Source organism: Mustela lutreola, chromosome 12 (genome assembly GCF_030435805.1).
Source record: "Mustela lutreola isolate mMusLut2 chromosome 12, mMusLut2.pri, whole genome shotgun sequence".
NCBI lineage: Eukaryota > Metazoa > Chordata > Mammalia > Carnivora > Mustelidae > Mustela > Mustela lutreola.
Genome location: NC_081301.1, coordinates 33,354,392 through 33,368,227, shown reverse-complemented (window position 1 = coordinate 33,368,227; position 13,836 = coordinate 33,354,392). Strand labels below are relative to the sequence as shown.

Below are 13,836 nucleotides of genomic sequence, written 5' to 3'. Positions count from 1 at the left end.
CCCTATCCTGTCTGCTTTACAGGACCATGGGGCAAAGGAAATAGTGGATAAGAAAACGCTACAACCAGATAGTACTAGCACTGTGCTCGTATTTTTATTTCTTTTAGAATTAGTCTAATCTCTTTTTTTAAAAAAAGTTATAAAAATATTTAATGTAAAATCCTTCTCCCATTCAGATCCCAGTTTGTTGCCCCAGAGCTAAGCATTATTCTTTTTCTGTATCCTTCCAGAAATTATCTGTGCCTCGTGCAAGTATATCTGTGTTTGTATTCCTGGTGGCGTGCTCTACTCCAGGCTGCCAAGCTGAGACAATGAAGCTCACAGATGCAATTTTGAATTTTCTAATAGACACTAACTTTTAACCTTAAAAAGTTAAAAAAAGAGATGAAAATAATTTAATATATTTTATGGAACCTAACAGAACCCCAAACCATCTTTTTGTCGTGTAATAAATACACAAACTTTTTTTTCAAGATTTTATTGATTTATTTGACAGAGAGATTCAGCGAGAGAGGGAACACAAGCATGGGCAGAGGGAAAGGGAGAAGCTGGCTCCCCGCTGAGCAGGGAGCCTAATGTGGGGCTCGATCCCAGGACCCTGGGATCATGACCTGAACTGAAGCCAGATGCTTAACAACTGAGCCACCCAGATGCCCCAAGTATGCAAACTATTAATGACATATTTACATTCTTTATTTCATACTGAGTCTTCCCAATTTAGTGGACATAAAATTGCAAAACATCCTGGAAAATGCTGGAGATAGGATGTTAGGAAAAAGGCAGGACACAGATGAGAATGCACCATGAACATAACCATTACCAACCTAATCTTTACTCAAAGGGCCAGGCTGAGAGCAGTTTGCAGGGGTGCTGGGAGCATGAGAGGCTGTGTGGTTCCTTTTTCAGTTTCCTTTATGTTGTTATAAGGTGGACCTATCATTAAATATGGGTTCCCATTATTACCTATTTTGAAATATTATTACATAAGTAGTACATATTCATCACAGAATAAGAAAACAGAGCAAATTGAAAAAAATAAAAGCCGCACACAGAGAGTCTCAACTTCCACATTTAGTCACCATGAAGACTAGGTAACTACACATTATTTTTACAAACTATATGAAGATTTTTAAATCATCAGGGAAACACATAACTGTGTTAAGACCACAGTGAGGCATCACCTCACATCGGTTCAAATGGCTAGTTTAATCCCCAAACCACAAGAAGTAGCCAGTATGCACAAGGATGTGGTGAAAATGAAGCCTTCGTGTACTGTTGATGGGGATGCAAATTGTGCAGCCACTGTGGAAAACAGCATGGAAGTCCCTCAAAAAAGTGAAAATAGAACTTCTGATCAGATGATCCAACAACTTCATTCCTGGGTATTTATGGGAAGAAAACAAAAACCGTATTTTGGACACATATTTGCACCCCCATGTTTATTGCCACATTATTTACAATATTCAAGATATGAAAATAACCTAGGTGTCCACTGATGGATGGAAGGGGCAAAGAAGATGCGACACACACACACACACACATATAGTGGAATACCATTCAGACATAAAAACGAATGAAATCTTGCCATTTGCAGAACGTGGATAGACCTTAAAAGGTATTACGCTTAGTGAAGTCAGTCAGACAGGAAAGGATAAATATTATATGATCTCACTTATATGTGGAATCTAAAACAAAACAAAAATCCAAGCTCACAGATGCAAAGGACAGATGTGAGGTTGTCAGAGGTGGGGTTGGGGGGTGGGTGAAGGGACTCAGAAGGTATAAGCTTCCAGTTTTAGAATAAATATCATGGGGATGTAATACACAGCCTGGCGGCTCTAGGTAATAGTGCTCTGCTGCAGATTTACAAGCTGGGGAGTATAGATCTTAAAAACTCTCATCACAAGAAAAAAATCTTATAACTATGCAAGATGATGGATGTTAACTAGACTCATCACGATGACCATTTTGTAATATATACTTAAATCATTATGTTGTACGCTTGAACCTAATATAATGTTACATGTCAACTATATCTCAATTTAAAAAGTATTTTGAAAGTATCCTTAAGTCTGACGAGAACGTCCCAGGAGCTGTGGTCAACACAGGGAAGCCGAGCCGGCCACCATCTCCCTCCACTGGCTTTTCTGTCTACATCTCTTGAGCTCGAAGCGCATTAACAGCCATGGCCATGAACGTTCCTGATTTCCCACTTTTTTCTCTAGAAAGCACATGAAGCGGTTGTGGGCAGGAAAGAAACACTTTCTCCCTTTGAAGTTCCATAATCCTTCCTCGGCGGAGAGTGTGGTGAGTTCTCTGAGGCCTCTCTCTGATCTGAGACCGAGGGGTTGGCCGAATCCTGGTGTCCTGCGGCTGGGACGGGGGCAGCAGCCTCTGGGAGGAAGAGCCCGGACGGGGAGGCCATGGGCCTCACTTCTGCTGCTGGGTGAGCCATCTGGCCCTTGGTCTCCTCTTCTGTAAAATGATGACAGTCACGACACCTGTCTTGGTGTGTGGATCGGTGAACCTCAGATGAGGCGGGGATGCTTGACCCATGTGTTGGAGGCGAGCAGTTTTTTCTCCCCTCTGAGACCCTTTTTCTTTTTAAATCCCAGGTGGCCATTGCAAGGTACTCTGGCTGGCAAATAGCCTACATGCTGTGGGGTAAGTGTCTTCACGTGACCTGTTGTAGTTCAACACCCACTCCCCAGGCGCCTGCAGAGTCCTGGCTGTGGGTAGAGAGAAGAGAGGTCGTCCCAGGCAGAAGACACAGTGCAAGCAACAATGCCAGGACCTTCGGTGGAAGGATGCTGGAGGGGGCACTTCAGGGAGGGCCAGGTATGACCGGGTCACGAAGGGCCTCGGGTGACCGTGTGTTCCCTTGGCCCCCAGGCTACCTCATCATCCATGTGGTGCAGAGCCTCTGTGGCATGCTGATCATGTACAGCCTGGTGTTGCCTGTCGTCCACAACCAGGGCCTGGAGATGCTCCAAGGACTGGGCATTGGGACGTAAGTGCTGGGCCAGCTCTCTGTCTATACTCTGGGCCTTGGAGCATCTATTTAAATTGCCCCCTCCCTGTTGGGATCTCACTAATTCCTGGACGCACGTTCTCAGCTCTGACCCAAGGATGGGCCAAAATAGCAACTCATCACCATGGGAACCTTCTGGTTCACAGAATGTTTGCATTCTCGCTGGTCAGTGGGGGTGCTCACAGTTGTGTCTGTGGGGGAGACACATGTGTCCATTTCATAGCTGGGAAGATTGAGGTTCAGGGAGGTGACATGAGAGTCAGGTCAGTATAGTGGAAGGAGAGAGGAGAAAACCTGAACTTAGGTTCTCAATCAGCTGTGTGACCCTGGGTGAACTGCTTCTCTGAGCCTCAGTTTACCCCTGTGGAAGGTAAAAGTGAAGGTTGACATTACTGAGAATTCACTGTGCATCTTTTGTCTTAAGAACCCTTGGAATGTTGAGGCCCATTTTTCACACAAGGAAGCAGAGGCACAGAGGCCTCACCAGTATGTCCAAGGAGGGGAAGAGACAGGGTTGGGAGCTAGCCACCTGAAGCCGAGGCCCCATTTAAGCGCCCCACACGGCTGCTCTGGGAAGCAAACGCAGGACGTGGCCCTCTCTGGAAACTCCTGCTCTGAGCTCTTTGGTTCCGTTCTCCCCTAGAACCGCGTGGGAGGCTGGGCAGAGCCTGCTTGTCCACTCTCGGGGCCTTCATGAACTCTCAAAAAACCCCATCCTTTTCTTTGATCTCCATGCTGTTAAACACGCAGCTTAGGGGTCGCATGTCATTAAATCCTGAACTTCCGGTCTGGAAGTCCATGGTCACAAGACCTGACCATGCGGCTTTGAGAAAGCCGTCCACCCTTCGTGAGCCTGTTTTCTCATCAGACAGTGGGTGTGAGAAGGCTCTGGAGGCATAAAGCACAGAGCCGGGGCTCCTTTTGTCCAAGCAGGTTGGCCGGTCCCTGTCCTCTCTGTCACCGGGCACCGGAGGGGGGCTTGGACAAGGCCACCTCAGGACTGTCTCACCCTGTGTTTCAGCCTCACCATAGCCATCATCCTGGGTCTCATGGTCCTGCAGGTGTGGATCGCCACCACCTTCTTCCTGCAGCCGAAGATGAGTGCAGCTGACAGGCAGAAGCCCTTGGCGCTCAACAACAGGTGGGGTAAAAGAAGGGATGGGGATCGGAGGCTTGGACTTCAGCAGCCTCTCGTTCCTTCCTCTTCGCCCTTGGCAGGTTCCTGGGCGGACAGCGCTCTCCCTGAGAGGGCGAGGGGCAGTGGCTCGGGAGCAGCCTCTGGGACCCAACTGCCTGAGTCCAAATCCTGGCTCCACCCCTTATGGGTGATGGCACTGTATGTGGCCTTCCAGAACACCCACGAATGGTAGTTTCCTCATTTTACAAATAATTGCGCACCTCAGAGAGGCATTTGGAGCATGAACTGTGTTCCATTATGCACTTAGAACAATAGTGCCTGGTCCGAGGTGATCCTTCGTAGTTCACTCATTCAAAGCCCTTCACTCAGGGAGGAAACAAAGCCAGCACTAAGGATACAGAGGTATCCCTCCATGACCTGCTTGCAGAAGCTCTCCATCCACAGGGGCCAGCAGACACAGACACATGGCAACAACTCCGGGGTGGGGGGTGGTTGGTAACAGCCTCACGAGAGCAAGGCAGGTAATGGACAAAGAGAGACAGAAAGGGTTCATTCAATGGCAAGTGGGACGTTTGAGCTGAATGCAGTAGGCTGGTGGGATTCCGGTGGGTAACGCTGAGGAGAGTGCGTGGCCAGCAGCCCTCGTGGTCCAGATGGAGGCAGCTGGCCACGAAAGGGCAAGATGTGTTGAGAGAACAGTGAGAATTCAATATGGCAACCATGCAGTGGCCTTGGATGGTGAGGGGCAGACGGCGGGTACAGAGTGATAACCCCAGGAAGACCCCTCCTAGAGATGGCCCAGACATCTAGGATGCCCGAGTTGGGGCCTTATCCCACCCACAGGCAACAGGAAACCACCCAATCCGGTGGTCATCTAGGAAGTTTCCCCTGGAGGACTTGGAACAGTTCCAGCAGGGGAAGGGGGAGGGGAGCAGGTCATTATGACAATGGACAGTGGGAAAGCCACAACCTCTGCTGTAACCACAAAGCCAGCTGTGGCCACATGAGATTTCTTGTGGTACAGGAAACCTTAAAACCCAAGGATCCCATGAAACATCACAGCCACCATTGACAACCTGCACTGTATCTGAGCTCATCCCCAGACCAGTGCCGTGTGGCCGGGACCATCACGTCACACGGCTAGGAGACGGGAGCTGCAGGGTTTGACCCCAGGCCTGGGGCCCTGAGCCAGCATGCACAGCCACCTCCTCCTGCTCAAAGCCTGCTGCCCCTCTGCCTGCTTCTGTTTGCAGGAAAGCATTCCACAACTTCAACTACTTTCTGTTCTTCTACAACGTACTGCTGGGCCTGGGCGCTTGTCTCTCCAGGCTGCTCATCAGTTGCGTCCTGGGCACGTGGCTGATCGCACGCATCGACAGGACCATCATGCAGAATGGCTATGAGGGGGCGGACATGGGTGAGTGGCTGATCCCTGGTGGCTATGCATTGAGATCGGAGGCGGGGGGCCACGGGGGCGCTGCTCTTGCAGCTTTCTGGAAGCCGCTGGCCGGTCGGGTCCCGGAGGCCTGGACTTCACACCCTCCTCCTGCCCAGAGCTCAGCTTTCATGGAGGCTCTAACGCTGAGCAGAAAAACAGCATTCAGTCTAATAGAAGAGAATTCAGGCTAGTGAAACAGCTGCATATTTGACAGACCTTCCCGGTATCATGGAGAGCAGTAGGAAGTACTAGAACTCCATCTGAACAGTTAGAAGGTAACTAATTTACTCGAACATTTTGAGGAAGAATACATCATAGAATTAACAGTGTCATTAGCTGGAAACATAGTTAAGAAAATGGTCTGTCCTCTTGAAAAGACTCCCAAATCAAGCCATTTCTGTAGAGCAAAAATCATCTTGGTTTTCTTTCTGACCTGTGTCCATTCATTCACTCCCCCATTGCTTGTATGCCTGGCAGCCTCTCCATACAAGCCACGGTGTTCCTCCCGCTTTCGACTTGGGTCTCTGCAAAAGGGAAGGATTAGGACGATAACCCGAGAGCCCTTCCAGCTCTTTGTGCCTGATTTTCTAGATTCTCAGTGAAAACAGCACTGTTGAGGAACAGCGTGGCACAGGCTCATGTGTCCCGGGACAGGACAGAGGGCGTGCTGCCCGGCCTGACTAGCCGTGTGCGTTTCAGGGTTCAGTGCCTGGATCGGCATGCTCTACGTGGATCATTATCATACCAACCCTGTGCTCGTCAGCTTCTGTAACATCCTGATCACAGGGCACAGGGAGAGGAAGCTGCAGCGGGCCATCAAATACTGGTGCCTAAATCAGTCGACAGGTAAGCCTGCTCTTTGAACCTATGCTGGGGTTGGACAACAGGCAATGAGAACCCTAAGGCTTCTCTGGGAGCCCCGATGACATGGCCCAGCTTCCCCCTTCCTCCATACTCTGTGCCTTGGGGAGCCTTTTACTGAGGAGACCAGGAGGCTTAGCACACAGCCAGCCTGGCCTGGGGACCCTGGAGGCCTGGTGTCCTTGTCCTTCTAAGTGGGCTCCTCCCATAGTCCCAGGAAGGAGCCCTAGTTCTGCTGTCTGTGTCCTCCAGTCCCTTTGTTTGAGACCCCACCCATATCCCAAGCTTCATGCCAGACACCGTCCAAGATGGGGCTCGGTTTGGTTACACCAAGCTCTTCTGGCTACTATTTTCTGCTCCCCTGAGGGTCAAGACTGTCTACCCCACCCCTCCCACCCTTATTACTCTGCCTTCTGCTGGGAAGCCCACCACTTAGCCACGTCTCGTGAGCACTGGTCTGGACTATGTTCATCACTGTTCCCAACTGCAGACATCCGGCTCTGGCAGAGTCTCACATCCCTCCAGCCGCCCTCATGTCCCCAGAAGTCCCCGTCCAGCTCCTTCTCCTGCACCCCACACCTACCAGCCAGCTTCTCCTAGAGCTTCTGAGAACAGAGACAAGCTGCCCCGTCCCCCAAGTCTGTCTGCTCTGGTTCACTCCTAGGTCCCCGGATCTCAGCCAGGTCTAGGACAAGGTGGTTCCTGCTGCAGACCCTGGTCAACAACCCCAGACTCGTCATGCTCAGAAAGGCAAGACCAGGTCACGGCTCCCGGGACTTTACCCAGATCCTGCTGACGTGCTCAGAGAGCTGACAGTAACCTCCGATGTTGTTGCAAGGCCATTCCAGCACAACTGCCCCTGAGACGGGGCCCAGGCTCCCAGCTGCTGTCCCCCGCAGTGTGAGGGGATGCAGTCACTGTCATGGGACAGCACGTGGGCTGAACCACGAAGTCTCAGGTCTAATAATCCAGTCCCTTGGTAAAAAGATCAAGAACTAAAGAGAATTTCTGTTGAACAGTCTTTTCTCAATAATGATTTCCACTATCCATGGTTAGGAGGTAGCGCTGGGGATTTCTGTACGGACAAGCACTCAGTTGGAAGACAGGATAGATCTTTGTGAAGAAAGTGGTAAAATGTCTACACCAGGAGAACTTAACTGTTTAAAACCGTTTTTCTCTAGAAGAAAGTGTGGCCTTAATCCAACAGGATCCTCATTGCTTCCCCCTTTCCAGGCCTTGTGGTGGTGGGAGAGATGCAGACAGGGCCTAAGCAGGGGGTGCGTAGGGGCATTCTGGGGGTCAGGAGAGAGGCAGGAGGCCGGTTCCGGGTCTCTGTACACTTGGAAACCCTCCAATTCCATCCAGATCCTACCTATCCTCAGAGACGGGTGTAAATAGCTCCCCCTCAGGAAGTGGGACTTACCCCACCCACCAGATGGATGGGTCTCCCACGTCTCTGTTATAAAACTCCCAGGGAGTGTCCTGCCTGGGGCAGGAGTGGGGGCTCTGATTCCCGCCCCCCCCCAAACCCCCGCAATAGTCCCCCTGCAGTGAGTTTTCGAGAGATAATCACCTCATTCCTTTTCTGGAGGTTGATCTGGTTCCCCCGGGAGGCAGACAGCCAGGGTCCATCAGAAAGAGGGCCCCTAGCCCATAACTGGCCTCCCTTCCCTACCCCTTCTCAGGATGCACTACTGCCGAGGCCCTCCAGGGGGCAGGGCATGCACAGATAACAAGACAGGGACCTTGGCCAGGTTCTGGGCCCCAGAGAAGGGGGGAGGTGAGAGTTGAAGCTCAGGGAGGAGCCAGCACAACCCACTCTGATGACAGACAGGGAGGCTAAGGTCTCAGGCAGGAAGTGACTGCCAGGCCACTTATGTGTCTCCTGACTTGGAGGAACCCCACATCTCTCCCCCCAATGTGGGCATCTCCTGAAGGAGAGGCTGAGTCCCACTTGGGCAGCTTTGCTGTGGGGCAGCTCCAAGAACCATGACATGAGGTTTACATGGTGCCTCCATTTAGTCCTCCCTAAGAGGAGCATGAAACCCCAGCATGAGAGAGGCCTGTCGGGTACTCTGACCTCAGGACTCAGTAGGCAGCTTTCTCCTCCCAAACCCTGTGATCCTGGCCCTGCTGTCCTGCCCGCAGGTTGTCTGGCTTCCAGATAATCCTGCATTGCAAGGTCAGTGAGAAATATGCCAAGGAAGGGGAACATCAGAGCGGGAGTGGGGATGAGCTCTGGCTCTCAGGTGCCCCCAGAGACTGTCCCCTGAAAACGCCTCAGCCTCCACCCCAGGGTTCCCATGGGGAGCCCCCTCAGTTCTCTTCCTGTCGCCCTCTAAGAACACCAGACCCCTACTAGTCCCCTCTCAGGGCCTGCTTCTGGCAATCCCTGGGTATGTGGTCCTGGGTCCCAGTCACTGCTAATGGGGGGTTTCCGACACTGTGGTGACGGGAGGTGGAGCTGGAGGGGGAAGGCTCCACCCCCTTGGTGTGGAGACCTCTGTTTAGGAGGCCCCTCTCCGCTGACCCATTCCCCACAGGTGTCCTCACTTTCTGCTGCTGCCTCTTGTGGGCTTTCTGGGGGATCATCCACAGTGGCAGACTCGGAGATCCCCTCCTGCTAAGTCAAGGACAAGGTCAGTGAGACCATTGTCCCCTCATCCCATTTCTTCCAAGATTCCCTCATACTGTGGACAACTGACCTATGTCCATGACTACCAGTGCTACTCTGTCTTCTAGAGTGCTCTGATTCTGGAGCAGTCCCGGCTCCATACTCACCTAATATTTGGCCTCGGGCCTGAGCCCTGGCCTCCTGGGCCTGTTTCCTCATCGGAAGAGTGTGAGGAGAACTCCCAGGGTCTCCAAGGACTCAGGGTCATATTACTATCATCATTGCTCCCCCCTCACACCTCAGCACATTCCTCTCATCCCTTCAACCTTATCACTACCAGGTCCTGTGGGGCCTGCACCATGGGATCATCACCTTCCACCTTCCAAATGAGGAGACAGAGCCCCAGAAAGGGGCAGTGATTCTCTCAAAGGCCTACAGAGGAGAAGCCACTCCCATCTCCAGGCAGAGGCTGTGCCTAAGCTGCCTTTCCCTCAGCCTGGCCCCGTCACTGACCAGAGTCCTGTCCTCTGGGCTGTCAGTGTGAGTCCTGACCCCCAGCTCCATCCAAGCTGTGGATGAAGAGGGATAGGGGTCTTGGGAGCCTGGCTGAGTGGCTCCTGCTTGCCCAAGCCCGCCGGGATTTCTGCCACCCATGCTGGGCCTGCAGCCACACCGAAGGCTTTGTCTCTCCAAGATGACCCTCAGGACATTGTCCTGCACAGCTGTCTTCCTTCTTTCATTCAGAAAGCGGCTGCTGAGGCGCCATCTCTGGCTGACAGGGGAGGGAGTGACCAGAGCATAATGTGGGAACACCTTGCTTTCTCTGTTTGAAGCTTCTGACTTCCATTCAGGAAGGATCCACAAAGAATCCACCCATTCCCCAAACTCTTAGAAGGTATCTGGGACATATGTCATGTCTGGGACATCTGGGACATATGTCAGCTAGATACCCAGATGAGACTCCTGACTGACTGACTGGCAGTGATGCTTGAGGAAGTCACAGAGGCACAGCTACAGGTCCCTGGTGCCGGCCATCTGCACCCAAGCCTAGGCAGCCATTTGTGCATCCAGCCGTGGGATTCCCCTGCAGCTCCCACCCCGGTGCAGGCAGGATGCCCTCCTCTTGGAGATGAATCCTGGAGGAGCAGCACAGGTTTGGCTTCCTGAGGACAGGTTTGGCTTATTTAGGGAAGAAAGGAACCTCCACCGGCCCCCAAGAGCTTGGAGGAAGCTAAGTGCCAGGTGGATGGACCAGCATGGAAGCCGGACTCCTGCTAATTCTCCCAGCTCAGAGACCCCTTCTGGAACAGCCCAGCTACCACCACTGTATCCCATGACCAGGGCCTTCTGCCCTGCAAAGTGCCCCCCACCTGCTTATAGACCAAAAAGCAGCTTCTTTCTGTTAATGTAGACAAGACTAGAATTTTTCAAAGATGAGAAATAAAACCACACCCTGCCTGGTCCCCCTCCCCACCTCCTCCTCCTCTCCTTCCAGACCTCCAGGGCTCCACTCCACCTGCCCGGTGAGTTGTCTTTGCTACAAAGCTTTTGAAGTTTTCAGGAGCTCTTCCTGAGGGGAAGAGAAAGAACAGAAGGAAGGAAAATTGGGGGAATGATGGGAAAGCTGTGAGTGTCAATACATGTTATTTGAGTACCCAAAAGATCAAAACTGTCCAGATGAGGGTTTCCACTGGTTTCCTCTGAGCTCAAAGGGCTCCATGGGCCTGGGAAGGGGAGCCTTTATACTGGTCTTCATGCTGGAGCTCCCATTCTCATTTCTTCCAATTGTTTTGGACTGGTTTTGGTTCCAACTGGACGTAGAATTTGTTGCTATAAAGTGAACACTTGAAAATCTCCAGTTTGGCCCAACCCAATCTCTGGCATTGGAAGAAACAGATTCCTGAAGCAGAGCTGGTGGTCTAAGCTTCCAGGGAGGCTGAGAGGCTCCACTCCCAGCTCAATCCCTGTCCCCAAGGTTGGCTGCCTCCCAGAAGGTTCCAGCTGAAGGAAGGGGCAAAGCCAGCCCTGCGGGAGATTCCTCACCCACCCTACTCCTGTGGAGAGAGGCCTCCCATTCTGGAAACTTCTCCCCATGTCTTCTTCAGACAGTGAATGGCACACAGTGAGAAGAAGTTCCTGAGGACCCAGCTTTCCTGGAAAAGGGGGGAGAATGAGCTGTGAGGGGAAGCTCTACTTTCTCTAGCTGAGACTGCCTCACTGTGCCCAGCTGCTCACTGGACCAATGGTTCTGCTTAGGTGAGTTCTATGTAATCCCCCCACCTGCCACCTCTGAACTCCCCAAGACCTCTGGAGCCCCACGGGTGCCCCCCATGGGTGCCCCCCACGCAATCAGGTGGGTCCACAGGGTGCTGGACCTGGTGGGCTGGAGATCCTGGGGAGGAAAGAATTACTTTTCTATTTTCCCCCTTTAGCTTTAGAATGTATTGTCAAACGTTTAAACTTCACAATTTTGTCATATTATGACTAAGCCTGAGCCTATTTTCACATATTTATGGCTATTTATATTTCTCTTTCTATAAACTGTGGATTCATGTCTTTTGCCAAATTTCCCACAATGTGTCTGTTCTTTTCCTAATCGGTTTCTAGGAACTCTTTAGTTATGAGGGATGTGAGCCCCTTTGTAATATGAATTGCAAATATTTATTCCCAGTTCATCAATTCTATTAGGACTTTTTGGTTGGTTTGGTGGTGTTTTTGTTTTTGTTTTTGGTGTGTGTGTTTGCTTGTTTTGCTACATATCATTAAGATGTCATTTCTCCTGAAACTGATGTATAGATTCATAGGGCCACAGTAAAAGTATGTCAGCAGATATCTGGTGGACATTAACTGTACGCTTTCAAAATTTCCATAGAAATATAAGTGACCAAGAATAGTCAAGACAATCTTAAAGAAGATCCAAATTGGAGGGCTTACACTACCAGATGGTAAGCCTTAGTATAAAGCAACAATAATCTGGGCAGTGAGCTATAATAGTGCAAGGACAGACAGAAGGAGCAACAGACAGAGTCCAGCTGAGACCCATACATACGAACATCTTGTAGATGATAAATGGAGAGAAGATAGTCTTCTCAGTAAATGGTCCACGGTCACTGGTTATCTATATGGGAGCAAAATTAATCTTGACTCCTACCCCCAATCCCCATCATAAACAAAATCAATTCCAGGTGGGTTTTAAATCTAAATGTGTCAACTCAAAACAGTAACATTTGTAGAAGATAATTTAGGAGAATATTTTCTTTTCTTTTTTTGAAAGATTTTATTTATTTATTTGACAGACAGAGATCACAAGTAGGCAGAGAGGCAGGCAGAGGCAGGGGGTGGGGGTGGGGAAGCAGGCTCCCCACTGAGCAGAGATTCTGATATGGGGCTCGAGGACCCTGGGATCATGACCAGAGCCAAAGCCAGAGGCTTTAACCCACTCAGCCACCTAGGTGCCCTAGGAAAATATTTTCATGACCTGGAGGGCAGGCAAAGATTCCTTAGGACATAAATTACGCTAGCTATAAAGAGAAAAATGAATAAATTGGACCTTATTAAGAATTTCTCTTTACCTTCCAGAGAGTTAGAAGGCTAGAACAGAATGGGAATAAGCACTTGTCATCTATTTATTGGGGGAAAAGCACCAGATAGGATATGTAACTGTATCCTATGAATTAATAAGAGACAACCCACCAGAAAAAAATATGGGCAAAACATTTGATCAGATATTTTTCAGAAATATAACTAAAAGTGTATAAAAGTTTACACGACATCATTACTCACCAAGAAGGTTCAAATTAAAACCACAATGAAACACCACTACACAAACACCAGAGTAGCTAAAATAAAAAAACACTGACAACAGCAAGTATTGAGGAGGATGTGGAGGAACTGGAACTCTTAAACATTGCCGAGGTGGAAACACACACAACCACTTTCAGAAATTTTGGTAGTATCTGCTAAAGAAGGACTTACACCTAGTGATTGGCCCCAAAAGTCCACTCTTTGGTAAATACCCTGTAGAAATGCCTACATACATTCCCCAGGCTAAAGAATGGTCAGGGCAGCCCGACTTGGTAATTTCCTAGACTGGAAACACCCCCCATGGGCATGAAAAATAGAAAGAATAAAATAGGGCATTAAAAAAAATAATGGGATGCTATACAGAAATAAAAATGAACTTACAGCCACATTCAAAAATGTCTGAAACTTGACAAAATGAAAAGTCCAACAAAGGAGTCTGTTCTGTATGATTGCATTTAAATGAAGTTCAAAAACAAGCAAAACTAATTCAGAAGTTAGAATACTTGTTATCCTTGGGGAATAAAGGGCAGTGACTTCAGATGGGTAGACGAAGGGGCTCCTGGAGAGTTGGTGATGTTTTAGTTCTTGGGGGTACTGGTTGCCAGGTGTGTTCCTTATGGGTTATGTATTAAACTATACCCTTATGCTTTCTGGGTATGTACGCTGTGCTTCAACATGCGAATCCAATCAGCTTGATCCAGGATTTTTTTCTGATTAGTACCAAGGCCAGCTGGCATAGTGTTTGGCCCAACATTCTGGAATTACATGATCTCGACCTCGATTCATATCTGGGATCTAACATCTCCTATCATGGAGATCTTGGCCCAGTCATTCACTCTCTGAACTTCAGTTTCTTCACCTCTAAAATAAGCTTATTATGCTACCCTGTGTAAAGGGATTAAATCCTCTCCAAAAAGATTAGCTCTTGTTGGTCCTTGTCAGTCTTTCTT

General features: G+C 49.7%; 1 protein-coding gene across 1 annotated transcript in view; it reads left to right on the top strand.

Moving 5' to 3' along the window:
• LOC131812541 (stimulated by retinoic acid gene 6 protein-like) overlaps positions 1 to 7,484 on the top strand; it is a 48,907-nt gene extending 41,423 nt beyond the window's left edge. The window contains exons 12-18 of the mRNA XM_059142224.1: positions 2,226 to 2,307; positions 2,616 to 2,664; positions 2,893 to 3,010; positions 4,053 to 4,172; positions 5,423 to 5,586; positions 6,307 to 6,453; positions 7,133 to 7,484. Coding sequence (XP_058998207.1) covers positions 2,226 to 2,307; positions 2,616 to 2,664; positions 2,893 to 3,010; positions 4,053 to 4,172; positions 5,423 to 5,586; positions 6,307 to 6,453; positions 7,133 to 7,281 — 829 coding nt within the window. The 3' untranslated portion in view covers positions 7,282 to 7,484. The remainder of the gene's footprint in view (positions 1 to 2,225; positions 2,308 to 2,615; positions 2,665 to 2,892; positions 3,011 to 4,052; positions 4,173 to 5,422; positions 5,587 to 6,306; positions 6,454 to 7,132) is intronic.
• Positions 7,485 to 13,836: the final 6,352 nt, after the last annotated feature.